The following is a 16,031-nucleotide window of genomic DNA, read 5'->3' as shown; positions in this document are numbered from 1 at the left end:
TTGTCATTCAGAAAAATTAACTAACAAAGAGTTACAAGAAATAAATGTAAAATGTGTATGTATGTGTGCATATGCACAAGTAGTAAGGCTGATGATTTGGACAAGCAGGCAGGAGAGCTTTAATCAGATTCACAAGCACACTTGCTAGTGAGTAAATTTATTTATTATTATATCCTGTTCTGTGAAATTACTTCAGAATCCTTTACATGAAATTTAAACTTATGTTAATATAGAGACACGTAGGTTATGAAGTAACCTGTAACTGAATTTTTTTGTGATACTATAGGTTTATCTGTTTCATAATTAATGATTGCTGTTACTTTATAACACTACAGATTTTATATCATATAAGTAATTAAATGTTGGATTAATAAAAATGTATGTTTACAAGCATGAAACTGTTGGTAAATAAAACTGAAAAAATCTAGTTTTAATGATTTTCTCTTACTACTCTTTATTATCTATATATACTTTTTTTAAATTATAATTATAATAAAATGAATACTTAACTATACTAGCTGAAATGTAATGTACTTACTGATGACAATAATTAATTATTTTAAAAACTGAACTTCGTTAAAGATAAAGCACAATGGTTTGAATAAAATAGGTTTAGTAAAAAATGTGTAATAATCTGCTCTTAAATATAGTCATTACTATAGTATGGCCTGTATTGATTTTCATTGTTGCATTTTATCTTATCTTTTGTAGTACATAGTTCACGCACAAGTACTTTTTTAAAATCTTAATTACCATATCTAATTAATTGTAATGTTTTACATATAATAATGTTAGATTCTTTTTTTCTTCATTTTATTTTCTTTGTTTCATTTATGCAGAGATACTAAACAACCTTTGTTTGTTTAGTATCATATCTGTTCTTTATAAGTTAATATTTTCTTTACTAAAGAAAAACAGAGTCGATGATGGATGCCTGAGATTCACAACATAAAGTTGTGCACTAAAAGTATCTATATTTATATATATATATGTATGTAAAAAAACCTTTGAAGAGAATGGTATAAGTAAAAATTATTTAATTATGACAAAACAATGAAAAAAAGTGGGGTTGTAGAGAGGTCCCATCAAAAGAATAAAAAAGAAGATACAAACAAACCAAGATTGGTGCAAAACTGTCATTCAGAAAAATTAACTAACAAAAAGGATTATAAGAAGCAAATGTTAAATGTGTATATGTGTGTGTGTGCACACATGTGTGCACACACATCCAGAAGTTGATGCTGATGATCTGGAGAACAAGTGAGTTTCAAATGAAAAATAATTATCACTTTTAATTCACTATAAAATAATTTCCACTTGAGTTTCTGTATAAAATAATTTTGACTTTGAATTCTCTTAAGATAATTTCTAGATAACTTTATCTTAAAATTATTCTCACTGGATTTTTTCTTAAATTAATTATAACTTTGAAAAATCTTAAAATAATTTCCACTTTGGTTTTAATGAACCACAACCCATTCAAAGCATTATGCCCTTATTAATAGCATACAGCTCCACAACAAAAATACTGGCAATGCTGGGAAGGCCAAACATGTATGTTCTGTTGCAAACCAAAAAAGCACAAGCAACAGAGTTAACGTTTCTAGAGCCATCCGTATAAACTATTGCATCAGGATTCATGTTATTTATAATACTATAAAATTTGTTTCATAAGATAACCGAATCTGTGTTCTTTTTATGATACTGACAAAGACCAAAGCACTAATTTATGAGAGAAGGCCACCAAGGGGGGTAATAACATGGAACAACACTAAGGATTGAAGGTAATTGTATATTTAGAGCTGAAGCCTGATGCTTAGCAGAACAGTATATCTCGGCTGTTCCTGGTATTGATTAACATGTTGGCTGGAGAATACCTCATCAAAGGTTGGATGATTTGGTTGTGCTTTAGTGCGAGCCACATAGGAGCATATCTGTTTTTCAGAATGAGACTATCAGTAGGGGTGTACTGAGGTTATAACCACATCAAAATATTTCCAGCTATTCATAGCTTTTATCAGTGACTGATTGTGTTAAGTGTTGCATTGTGTTTCCAAAAGTAGAAGTTGTGTCTGGAGTTTGACTTACAAAAGAAGACATCTGATTTTGCATCATAATAGTTTTGTGACAAACAGTAAAAGTAAAAGAATAAAATTAAACTGATAATTTAGGATGACAGAAAATAAAATTGATTTTGATCAAAATAATATGCACTGAAATCAATCCAGAGGACAAAAAGTAAAATTGTGTAGATTCACAGATGTTATTTTTATTTTGGCAAAAATTAATAAGTTAGAAAAATCTATTGAAAGATGAGGGACCTATGATCAGGTAAAATTTAAATTTGAGTGAATACTAGTAAAGAGTAAAAGAAAGATAATAAGTTGCAGGAAGAATGATACTGTTGAGAAATATTAAGGCAGGAGAAGAAAATACATTAAAATAAAAAAAAAAGAATACAACATACCAAGTTAAAGTCTTTATGTAATTCTATTAAGAACTTGTTTAAGTATCACTTACATCAAACAACTCAGGGAAATGTGGTTTTTACTTTTTTTTTTGGTAGCAGTTTTAAATTTTATAATTTTGACATAATATATATACCGAACATTTCTTAAATTATGGATTTTTGTCTTTATACTCATCTAAATTCTGGTCAATTTGGTGGTAATGAGTGTTTAAAAATAAAATATCTTTCTTATTAACAGCTCATTTTTTGCTGTTTAAATGAGTTTTTAGGAAAATAATGTAAAATAAATATGGAATGAAACAATTTAATGTAAAATTCAGTACATGTTATGTATTTGTTTTTTGTATCTGTTGTTACAAAATTAGAACAGCTCAAATGCTAATCTTCTGTTGTTAGATCAGCCTGTAAGATCTATCCATTGGAAGGTCAGACTATGTTGTGTTTTTCATCCGATAAAAATTGATTAGATTTGAACTGAGTTTGCCTATTTATATATTAGTAACTAAGCACTGGTTGAGGTGTATTTTTTTTATACATCAAATTTCAGGTTAATGTTATTATATTTACAACCTACAACATTAATACGTTTATTAATGTTGTTAATATGTTTATTAGATTCTAAATTTATTCAGATAGTAGTCTATTCTGAAAATGAAACAAACGTGTAAATTTTTTTGGTCTAAGTTAATTTCTTGATAATTAGTGAGAGAATGGTGAATAATTTTTCTCTTTAGTTTTCCTAATTTGTTTAAAAATGTTCACAGTAAATCTGATCTAGTGAAACAAAGTTTTTACTTTTATAACTAATCAGTAGCAGGAGATGAAAAACTCCGGTCACACTATAAACACATTAAAATTGTTATAAAAAATGAAATGTTACACCCATCTACCTAAGGCTGACTCATAGGAATTAATAAAGTATTGTTTTGTAATCAAAGGAACATAGAATGCAAGTCTTCATAATAATTATATTTGGAGGATTGAAATTACAGTGCCTAAACAAATGTTGAAATGATTAACAGAAGTAGGAGGAGAATTTAATTTCAACAACAGATCAATTTTAAAACTGATGGGGTGATTTGGTGTCTCATTCTCCTCTTCCAGGAAGGAAACAAGTATTTTAAGTTATAGAAAAGACCATAAATGAAAATGGAAAGCATTACCAGTAGTCAGATAAATTAAAAAAAAATTAATATATAAAAAAATTTAAATATAGTAAAAATAGAGAAATAAGTTGTTACTAATGGATCAGGGCAGTTGTCTTTGTATAGCAAAAGGAAAAAAATAGCAGTAAACCTATTTTAATATTTCCTGAAAAAGAATAATTTTATCACATAAGAAAAATTGTATTCTTAGATCTATGACACCTAGTTTTTTTTTAACTTTCATAAAACTTTGCATGTTATATATTAATAGAAGCTTCCAAATTTAATATTTCAATAATTTTTAGGGTAATCATAATAATAAGTTTTGCTATAATTGCATGATTATTCTTAAACAAAATTAGCTGCTTTTTTAATGTTATAATACTCAATAATTAATTCTAAGTTAGTTTTTAACAGTTATAATTAATAAATAAATTAGAATTAGTTTTAAGGTATTATCAAGACAAGTAATTTTCTTATGTGTTTTCACCCCTAATAACCATTTAGTAGTAAGGGTGGACATTATTTAAGATATTTGATATAAGGAGATATTAAAGATCTTCTTCAAAGATTTTATTCATAGTGATTAAAAAAAAACAAGTCATTATTATTCAGTTTAAGCCAAAAGTAGACACCTGTAAAAAATTTTAAATTTGTATCAATATTTTCTATGTATGTCATAATACATGGTTTGGTTATCGGTTGCTTTATCTGTTTTCTTCTTTAGCTGTAATTATGCTGAAGAATGTATCAATATATTATTAATCCACATTATTTCTTATAACAGTAACATAATGTAAACCTCTATGGCAGTGTTACCATTTCTACTTTCATCTGAAAAGCCCAGTTATGAGTACGAAAATATGTCAGGCATAGCTCATTTAATGTGCTATAAAATTAATTTTTTTTCAAAATAAAAAAAGTTGTCATTATATTTGGTTGTCAGTATGTTGTTACTGGAAGAAATAAATAAATAACATACTTCCATGCTCTAAAGCTTGAAACTTGTTCGTGGGATGTGGAAATGGAATTTTGTAGCATGTGAAAAATGCCATGCCTTACTGGGATTTGAATCTGGTTTATTTAAGAAAGAACTTTATGTAATGAATCATTTGGTATTTTTTAAAAAAGATGATCCTACACTCTTGATTCATTACAATAATGACTTAATACTAATCAGTTTTAAGGTACTCAGTTTTTTTAAAATTATTTTATTATGCATCTATTTAAATAAGCTTCCACTATTTGCCTTATTATCAGATATTTTCATGAAATTTTTTGTACATCATCCATTTCATGGTAGGCCTAATAATAGTTTGATCATCTATTTCTAGTTTCTATATTGGTAAAGATGTAGGAGAGGATTTTAACTAAATTTAGAATTTTCATTTATCTTAGACCAAGAAAGGATGTAATCTTTCTTTTAAAATTTTGTCCAAGGAGGTTGTGTTTTATCTCTTGGATAAAAATAATACTGCTTAAAAATGTGTCAGTCTAATAATTATAATATATTAATTATAAAAAAAGTAATTAATCTTTATAAAATTAATTAAAACATTTGTGTCAAAATGTTTTTTTTAATTTGACACTTTTGTTTGATAGGGAGTTCAAAGAAAAGCAAGGAGGTTCCAGAAGTACCATCCTGATTTTTTCTTTTTTTTGATAAATTACTTACTAATTATTTTATTTTAAAAAAGTTTATAATAATAATATTAATGTCTTAATAAGATCATATTTTCTTAGCCAGTATGTCTATTGAAGCACATATTTTTAAACATATTATTTATTTTGAAAAAAATTTACATATTTATCATTTTCTACTATGATTGCCTTCCTTCATGATGTAAGGCAGCATTTTTGCTTTTCACCTGACAGGTTCTGGGTTCGAATCCCAATCAGACTTGGAAATTTTCATACACTATAAAATTTATCAATCATTAAAAGACTAAAATTGGATGTAGCCAGTTGTTGCTGGATAATAAATAAATAATAACTACATTAAAATTAAAAATTATTAATTGATATTTACCTTCTGTTTCATCAGAAGAAAATTTTTCTTCATTGTAAAATTCTTCCAACAACTTGTACACCATTTTAATATTTTGTAATCCAATTATTAAGCTAAACATCTGTTCTGAATTAATTTTATTTTATCAAACTATTTTATAAGATTCTTAGATTGATTTTATATCATTAAATATCTAGTTAACAGCTAGTTTTGTCAGCAATTAAACAGAATGACGTTCTATATACTGACAGAAAGTTTGTGCATATGTTTGAGTTTTATGTATCGTACTCATTTAATATTCTTTAATAAAACAGGTTAATTAGTAATTTGTGTTTAATATATTACTTGTGAATTGGTTGAATTTTATTTTTATTATATGTTTCTATTTCTGATTGTTTGTTTTTACTTTTTATTGTTACACAGATTACATAAAAACCAGTTTTTATTCCCTTATGTAATCTCAAAGTGTACCATCACACAGTACTTACATTTACACACATTTTGATTCACTATTTTTTTATTGACGTGTTCATGATATAATGAATCACTTGTTTTTTACTGTGGTACACCTTGATTTTTTTAAGTAGTGTTATATGTTAACAATGGTGCATACCTTCTCTTAGTTAAGTATATCATTTATGCATCACACTTTATTAAATGATGGGGAAATTTTAATTAGGTATTCATAGTATTATTAATTCAATGTCAATAAATAATTTAGCAATTGAATTCTAGAAGCAGAATAAGATTATATTCTTAAAATTTATTTTTTCCCTACTGGGCTTTTTTTGTTAAGTACTTTTGTAGAGGTCTAGAAATTTTCTAGAGAAGATTTTTTTCAAATAAATAATTAAAACATAAGATATATACTGAAATAGAATTAATTGTTCTGATGTATTCACAGATAGATAATAAAACTACTGTTTTGATACCGTAATTAAATATATTTTTAAATTTCAGTTATAATTTTGTTAATAATTAAAATGAAATATGTTGTATCTCTAAGACAATCATTGTATTTGAATTTTACTTGATCAAAATATTTCATGTGCTGTTTTTATTATGTGCATTTTTTAAAAATCTTATCTGGTTTAAATTTGTTACTATTGATTTCTAATATTGACATATTCTGTAATTATGCTTTAAATTTGTGTTATTTATTTTATTGTGTTTATTTTCCTTAATATTATCAGAAAACTTTCTCATTTATTGAATTTAAATGCTTATATATTTTCCTGAAAGTGGGTTTTTAAATTTTGTTATTTCTATATAAAATTTTTATTGTTTTGCTCTTCACATTATTATTGTTATTATATATATATAATACTATATATATAATAATACATTACTATATATATATATAATAACACATCGTATTCATCTTATATATATATATATATTTATTTATTTATTTATATACACATCTTATTTTTAAATCCTTTTATTTAAAGTCACATCAATAATTAAAGTCATTAGTGACTTATCAATGTAATGCAACCGTACCAGTAAATTTGTAGTTTTGAACAATCTCAGAATGGCTATTGCTGAGACGTGTGGTTAATTGAAACCTAACCACCAAAGAACATTGATATCCACAATCTATCATTCTATTTTATATATACTTACTTATAAATACTAAAATTAAATCTGTTTTTATCAATTATTTTATTACATTTTTTTATATTGGTTTTAAAATCAATTTTATAGTTAAATGTTTCTGAAAAATTGATATGTCAGTATTACAATTTAAAAGAGTAAACAACTATTTTTTCTTTCATTTAATTTTGTGAATTTGTTTATTGTATCTTTTAAACTGAAATTTATTTATATCTTTTATTTTACAACAATTTACGATTGTTATGAATTTTATTAAATTCTTCATTTAATATTACCATCTGTCTAGTTTAAGGTTCTATTAATCATAACTGTTTATTACTTTATGATGCTGCAGGTGCATAGAAGGTTTATTGTTAATTTTTATTATTATCAAAATGTTTGGTTGAGCCAGTATTAACGTTTTATGTTAACATCTAAAAATTGAAATGTATTGTTTTTTATTTTTAAATATGAACAATATTATTATGAAAATTATTTATTTATGCTTATATCCGTTTATCTCAAGAATTTAAAAATTTTAATTATGCAGTTTAGTAATTTACTTATAATAAATCTGTTCTAAAGGAGCAGAGATCTTCGTAAAAGTACTAAACACAGATAACAAATAAAGCAGTTAACAAAAATTTTTTTTAACAAAATAAAAGTTTTTTATTAACGCACAGTGTCCTCTGTATAATATTAAAGACACTGTACTGATTTGGTGGCAGAAATATCATACTATGATTGCTTAGCAATAAGCATACTTGGTAACATTTAATGAATGTTATCAGTTCTAGTTGATGGTGTGACTAAAGATGTCATTAAATGTAAAAGAATATGCTATTTCAATATTAAGGGCATAAGCTGAATAAAATTTAAAGTTCTTAGCAAAATTACAAAATTTAATAACTTCGATTTAATTCATGTTCAGGAAATTTGTATCAAAAATGAAACTAGTTACTATCTTAAAGAGAAAAAACTTAATATAATTGAAATAACCATTTAAATCACAATAATTACAGAATTATAATGCATGCTAAACATTATTTAATATTAAGATTGTGTTGAATAGTTGTGAAAATGATATTTTCATATCTGTAATGACAATTCAAAACCCGATTATTCTCAATTTATGCCCCTGTCAAAAATTTGGCAATCTACAGTATTGGCAAATTTCCCACATCTAACAGAATATATATTTCCTGATAGAGATATTATTACAATTAACTTTTAAGAAATATCATTTCATTAAATAATATTTTTATTAATCATTATTTATGATACTTTTATGATGGAGGGTGTATAATTCTGTTTTTATGTTCATTGTTAAGTGTATTTCTACTTTTTTCAAACAACAAAAAAAATTACATTATTTTATACATGAAATTAATATGTTTATTAATGCTATAATATAAATATTTGACTGCCTTTGTGTTTAAAAAATTATTAATAAAAATACCTCTTAGCCACCGTAGCAAGAACTGATCGTTGTGGTATGGGAGTGTACAGATATCAGCTACATTTCTTTTTAACTGCAAAAAAAATGAAAGAAAATATTAACTATAAATTAAAATTTCATTAAGCGATATCTTTTCATTAATATACCATTATAACTATTACATAATCTTACATAAAAATTGTTTTATAATTATACTACTGATAACTGGAAAGATAATCAAAATAAAACATTTTATATATATAAAACTTTTATACATAAAATTATATTTACTTTATACAAATTATTCATTTCATGGTTATTAAAATTACAAAAAATAGTAGTGAATTAATAATTGGTTGTAGAAAAAAATAATCTAGCCTTATATAATGAAAAATAAAAAGCCATCCATACTGTAAAAAAAATCTAGCTTATAACTTAATGATTTATTGAGGAATTAATTATATTAAAGATTCAGTATTATTAAAAGAAAATGGATTCAATGTTATTAAATGTACAGAAAAAAATGAATATACAGAAATGTCGTATATTGATAAACAAATTACTAACGTGAAAGATTCAGAATCACATTTTTATGTGTCATTAACTAATGTTAGAAAAAGAAATGAAGATAAATAGAATTTATGTATTACTCATGATAAAAATTATTGCCACAAGATCAGCAAATATATTTAGAAAAAAAATAATTAGAAAAAAAACTAATAAATAAAACTTACAATACTAACTACAATAAAAAAAAAAAAAAAATTGGAATATACTTAAAGAAATAAGTACACCTAAGTAAAAAATTCATAAGATTGTATCTGAATTTATCTATCTTTTCACCCAGTACTGGATACAGAGTTGCATGTTTGTCTATAACAAAATTCAAGATTATAAAACTTTAACAATTACGGTAATTTTCAAAATTTTCTAAAAAACAATTGATTTTAATGTAATTATAGAAATAAATACCAATTGAAGATGTGGGATCTCGCAAGGTCTTAATATGGTAAGTTTAACTTATCTGTTTTCTGTATTTTGTGGTTTAAGTTTCATTTAATATTATATACATGTTTTGGTAAAGGTACATTTAGTGTTAAACCAGCTTGCCAATCAGCTGAAGCTTACTAGAACTTCTCCCTAAAATAATTGTTTCCCTGGTGATAGGATAAGAAGTCTGATGAAGTTTACGTTTACAATTCTGGGTATGATAATTGCAAGGACATTACTATATTCTAAAAGAATGCTCACCTTTCAATGAATGTAATATGTTAAAGAATGTAATTTTTAATTTCTATTATCCATCATATAAGTAAAGCTCTTATTACTTAGTTCCGCAAATCATTTATTATATTTTGTTTTTTAGTATTAGAATGTAATTAATGCATCATATTATATTGTGTAATTTAAAGAAAAATAATAGAGTAATTTGAATATATGAATAATCTTCAAAACACGTGTAACTTAGTAATAATGGAAGGTCAACTGTTATATAATGAAACTTAATGATATATTTTAATAATGCTATTATTCTATTTATATATTATTTTTATTTTTTGTTAGTTGAAGGTTATACTTTTCATTTTGATATTTAATTCTAAATCTTGCTTTGTATTATTTTATATTGTTAATAGGACTCTGTGTGTATAACAAGAGGTATACAATTATGTTTACACAAGCAGGAATATGAATGGATTTCATCATAATTCATACTTTCTGAAATGGATTTAATCATAACGATTTAAAATAGAACAAACAAGTAATCTGTTAATAACAGGGTTCACTCTTCGTGTATTAAATTTAACATATTGAAATTTACAATAAATTGAATTAATAAGGTAAAAAGATTAAGATAAAGTATGAAACTGAATTGTTGATTATGGTTATCGAAGGTTTAGCTAATGCCAAAAGAAGTCTTTCTGTACCAGCAATATTGTAAATACTGTTCAAACAGATAACAGATATCAGTGACTAATGATTGTTGAGGAAGTGTTTTCATTCTATCTGCTCTTCATTTCATTTTTAAAAATACTTTTCAATTATTATTTTTAAATATTACAATCTAATCATGTAACAAAGTTAGTATTCAAAAAATAGTATGCAGAAACAGCACGTACGACTCAAGTAGTGATTCAGTGAGTAAAAATTAACAGTCGGTACTCTTTCTAACAGCTGTACTGGTTATCATATTCAAACAAAATTTTATGAAAAATTATTTCAAATACATTGTTCTGCCTAATATCCAAAGACTTTATTCCAAAAGTTCTGTAATAATTTTACTGCATTAAAAATTGAAAATGTTGTCCCATGTTTGTGGTTCAGTCTGGATATTGAGAGATTGACAATTGAAAATGATTATATAATTACAATTTATTGGTTTAAAAACATAATTAAAACAAGACAAATCAATAATAATAATGACAATAGTAATAATAATAATAATAGTAAATGACAATAATAAAACAAATAATAAAAATAGTAATCACAACCACAATAATAACATTAGAATAATAATAATGACAATAGCAAATAATAATAATAATAATATTATAATAATAAAAAACAGAGATTGCATACAAAACAGAGTTTAAAGTAATAGTCAGGATTTATTTAGACGTACTTAAATATAATTCCCATTGACAAAATACATTAGCCTGATCGTTAGTCTTAATACTTTTAACCACTAGTCTTGTATTGACAACAGTAGTACAATAGATAAGACAAGTATAAAGTTCTTTAACTGCAAATACCTTTGCTTTCACAAATAAAACTACCCTAACAATATTTATGATTGAAATTTAGTATATTATCTCTTTCACTTATAGTCTAACAGTAACTCACTGAACCATTTCTTGTTTTCATGTACTGGAATTACTTGTAATGTCACCCTAATCGCATTGAACTTAATTCACTAGGAATTTATTCCTTCACTGACCTCTTGCGTAGTAACTCATCATAGCATTCTCTCGCAGACTCGCATCTCACAGACTGACGTCATAATGTCTTGCTTAGACTGATTGTCAAGTGGTCTTCCCCCGGAGTATTTATACTCTTATCCTCTTTAGCTACTGGACCGGACCCAACTCGAAGCGTGAGAATGATCGTTCACCCTCACACATTCCCATGAAATTCCAAATATGGGTTCGATAACTCTTCTCACAGAACATCTGTTTAGGTGTATCAGTGGGGAGTATTATAAAAAATGATTGTTAAACGGATCTGTTACTTTTACTAAAAGGGTTTATTCTAGCCCCTTTCTGGATTCCCTCCCATTATTATATTTTCTATTACTTTCTTCTTAAGTGGCAGGAATTCGTTACTGAGGTCCGTTATACTGGTCTTGGTACAAATTGCAACTACAAATCGCCAAACGTTTGACTAAAAATAGGACCTTGTTTCATTCAATTGTATAATAAATATAAATATGTAATAAGTAAGGTATTAGGCTTCAACAAAAAGTAATGTATTAATCCTTTCATTATTTTACTTTTACAATGAGATCAAACTCTCTTTATATTCTCCTGATGAAAGTTGTAAGAAAATCACTTGAAAAACAGTAAAACCTTTGCCGCCGAATGGCTTCGACGGCACGTGGCACTTAATAACCTTATAGTAGCCCTAAGAAGGGCTGTTGTTGTTGTTGTCGATTGGCTTTGACGGCTCGTTGTAATTAACAACCTTATGTTAGCCCTGAGAAGGGCTGTTGTCGTCCCTGTGCTATGTGTGGTGACCCTGATAAGTCGTCCTGTGTGGTGACCCTGAAAAGGGCCGTTTTTTGTGTTAGCTCTGAGAAGACTGTTGGGTCGGGAAGCTGGTCTCCGGCGAAGTTGGGGAATTGCGGCTCATCCATTGAAATGAGATCGCTCTTCCCCTCAGCAGCAGTTGGGTCCCCAACTATTAAGGTAGTTAAAATAGTTTTGTAAATTTGTTTTTATTTCTTCTTTTCTATGAGATTTAATGATTTCTTTGAGGTACCCAAACAAAAAGAACAAAGTCAAGCATTAAGGTTAATTTAACAGAACCTCCCAGGTTAACTTTTGATCGGTTTTAAAGTTTGAATGGGCATGAATATGTATCCATGAGAGTCGTCTTATGGATCTCCCCGACTAGTATATGACTCAGTTACTTTTGGGGCATAGCACATTTCAGGACAGGCTGGCTCAATTTGGCTTGACTGACTTGTGTCAGTGTCCTCAATACTTAGTAGTGGTTAATACATATCATGTGCTGTGCGTCTGCTCAAAATATGAGTTTAGGCAGGCAGAGGTGGTCAGGGAGCTTGAGGGTATTGGTTTGAGTCTAGATCTGCAGGCTAAATAGAAAAGTTAAGAGACGAGTGGCACATTGTTCAAAGATTTTTAAGGTTTCTGGCGCTCAAAAGGACTGTAGAGGGTGTTTAGAGTAAAATAGTAGCCTGGGTGACTAGGAACTTGCTTGGGTGTTTTTCTGTCAGAGTAGACACATTCAGTAATTGTGTGCCTGGTTGTTTAGTATGTTCATGTGCTAATTGGTCATTTTAGTTGCTTTAGTATGGTAGGTTAAAACTGTGATGTTGCGAACAGTTTTTGAGGGTATGAGATTAATGCTTTGTTGTAGCTCACTTTGTAAATTTTTATTGGTTACCAGTTTTTAGATTAGTTTAGGTGAGTTTGGAAAATATCTTTTGTTAGTTGATCGGTTTTAACAGTGATGGAAATTTCTTTTGAGGCATTTGCATCGGTGCCATCCTGATAGAGGCTGTACTGATAACTATAACATGTAATCAGGTGTTAAGGATCTACAAGATGATCTCTAGTAAAGCCCATCTGGGCTAGGAACAGAGAGGTGGTATGGTGATCAGGTTCATCACAAGGCAGGCGTCTTCCCTGAGGTCAGGATTGGTATGGATAGATTAGGATTATCCTTAAGGCAAAGCACTTTTTTTCTGTGTAAGCCATAATCTTTTTTAGTTTACAGGCTTCTCTTAAACTTAGAAATATAGAATATTTCTATAGAATTGATTATTGAGTGTATGCTAGCTTAAAAAGTCACAGAAAACTGGATTTTAATATCCAATATTGGTATATATACCAATAATAATCATTAGTGTCATTAGTGTTTTATCGGCTAATGGCCCTGACTGAATGTAACAAATGTCTTTAATTCTTTTCTGACTGAAGAATCACTGCATGCTTTATCATATAGATTACAACAATTAATGGTGAACCTAGGTCTAAAAATAAATCACTGTTCTTTCCAAAATTTTACCCACTTCAGTGAAATAGTTTTGACTTGAGTTCTTTATTTATACAGAGTCTAATTTTATTTATGATTATCGGAACACTGAAACCGATGTTGTATGTATAAAATCCAAATTTGTAATGAATAATTTATATTGCCATACCAACGGTTTTCAGCTTTCAGCAATTAACTTGTCTGTCTCCTTAATAAGTTATATATATATTAAAAATCCATAGCAAGATTCCAGATCCATATATATATATATAAAATAGAGCCATATTTAATTCAGGTAAGTTTCTTTTCTACAGGAAAGTTCTGCTTTTTTATCCCAGTCTACTTTTGATGTCTGTCTTACTTTCATGTATTTCCTTGTCCTAATATTTAATCATTGATTATCATCCTTTCTGTTATATTTCATTACCTTTATTATTTTCAGACTTAATTTCTCTCCTTGCAATATATCCATCAGAATCTGATAGAGGTGTAAATATAAGTTGCAAATAACTGGGACACTATAATTCTGGCCAACGTCAAATACCCACGTTTGGTTATTGGCACTCTATAATAATATTTTTAAAAACAAAATGTTTATTTAATTTGTATCATTTCTGAAAAATATTTCTTTCTAAACAGAACAATATTTCTAATGGTAAGTTCTCTAACTATTTTATTATAAAAATGTATGTAAAAGAATCTAACTTTTCTTAAAATTTCTGTTTTTAATGAATATTCTAAAAAAAAAAATAAATTTATCCTTGATGATTCAGTACTTATTATAGAATAAATTGAAAGATTAATTTAAATTTAATGATAACTATAAAGCTGCAGTACCTAAAGTGTTAATTTATGTGGAGGAGAGACTCTTCAACGGATTAAAAACTACTTTGGTCTTTGTATAATTTTTTTATTCTCACTGGTAGTAAAATCGTTTGGTAATTTTTTTATAAACCTTTACTTTTTAACCTACATAAAATACATAAAATAGTTAACTATCACGTAACATAGGCGTGTGATAATAATCTAATTACATTCTGTTTTTTTTTAATATAATTTTGTCTTTTGCATTATAATCTTTCATTAAAATAAAACTAGAGATGTATTAAATCGTACATTGAACTGTTCTCTTGGTGTAAGAGATGATGTGACAAAATAAGTGACAAATGAATTTTACTTAAAAAAAAGTAAATTGAAATTATGTATAATAACATGATAATACCAGAATAAGAAATTCTTTTAAAATATTTAATAGAGAATTAATATAATTTTTCTGAAAATTCTATATTTTTTCAGGTAAAAAAGCCACCCTAACCCATCGGCTTGGTCTAGTGGTGAATGCGTCTTCCTAAATCAGCTGATTTGGAAGTCGAAAGTTTCAGAGTTCAAGTCCTAGTAAAGTCAGTTATTTTTGCACGGATTTTCTGAGACTATTCAAGACTAGACTTCATTTACACTCAAACATAATCATACTCATTCATCCTCTGAAGTATTATCTGAATGGTAATTACCAGAACCTAAACACCAAAGAAAGAAAAAGGTAAAAAAGCCAATCATTTATTTCATTTTGCTTATATTATGTAAGTTCTTATAAACATTCAGAATATTTAAAAAAACATTTTAGGTAAAAAAATTGTATGGGAGATATAGACTTAAATATGCACAGAATTGATCAATTTATTCCATGACCCAGTTCTTGTACAAATAATTAATCTAACCAGTTAGACGGGGTTAAAACTATAATGTATATATTTATTTAATTTACTAATTATTAATCAGTAATGTATTTTACATAGGAAGGAAATGAACCTATTATTTTCCTATAATTCTTAGTTGGAGACACCTATAGATGGTTAGACTATAGAACTAGTACTGTATAAGAGAGTTCATGGGAGCACTGGATTATAGACTAACTAATTAAAGAAGAAAACTAAGTTTGAGCTTTTACACAGTTTTATAACCAATAAGCCAAGAAAAAAGAAAAAATCTAAATCTGTTCATTTCTGTGTTATTCAGTTTAGAACTCATTTACTTAGCAAGAAACATATAGATTAAACTTAAATGTAGGAAAATGCAGGTTTTATGTCCTTATTTTGTTATATGCAAATTCCAATGCCAATAAATCCATAAAACATGTCTATAAAACATGAATTTTTATCC

The 16,031-nt window shown here is 26.9% G+C and overlaps 1 protein-coding gene and 1 long non-coding RNA gene across 10 annotated transcripts in view; one reads left to right on the top strand and one right to left on the bottom strand.

The window, feature by feature from the left end:
• LOC142323966 (SEC14-like protein 2) overlaps positions 1–16,031 on the bottom strand; it is a 195,432-nt gene that overhangs the window by 32,573 nt on the left and 146,828 nt on the right. For 5 of the 9 annotated variants that reach the window (XM_075364405.1, XM_075364412.1, XM_075364410.1 and 2 more), the window contains exon 2: positions 8,679–8,751. In XM_075364405.1, coding sequence (XP_075220520.1) covers positions 8,679–8,751 — 73 coding nt within the window. Of the gene's footprint in view, positions 1–538; positions 623–5,644; positions 5,750–8,678; positions 8,752–16,031 lie in introns of those variants that run through there. The other 4 variants (XM_075364403.1, XM_075364404.1, XM_075364407.1 and 1 more) reach the window with 3 other exon arrangements.
• LOC142323969 (uncharacterized) overlaps positions 843–16,031 on the top strand; it is an 87,446-nt gene continuing 72,257 nt past the window's right edge. The window contains exons 1-2 of the long non-coding RNA XR_012756185.1: positions 843–1,260; positions 15,168–15,411. This is a non-coding gene — a long non-coding RNA (uncharacterized LOC142323969). The remainder of the gene's footprint in view (positions 1,261–15,167; positions 15,412–16,031) is intronic.

The sequence above is a fragment of the Lycorma delicatula genome, chromosome 4 (genome assembly GCF_047948215.1).
Source record: "Lycorma delicatula isolate Av1 chromosome 4, ASM4794821v1, whole genome shotgun sequence".
Taxonomy (NCBI): Eukaryota; Metazoa; Arthropoda; class Insecta; order Hemiptera; family Fulgoridae; genus Lycorma; species Lycorma delicatula.
The sequence above is the reverse complement of the archived record's forward strand: the minus strand, read 5'-3'. Positions and strand labels throughout refer to the sequence as shown.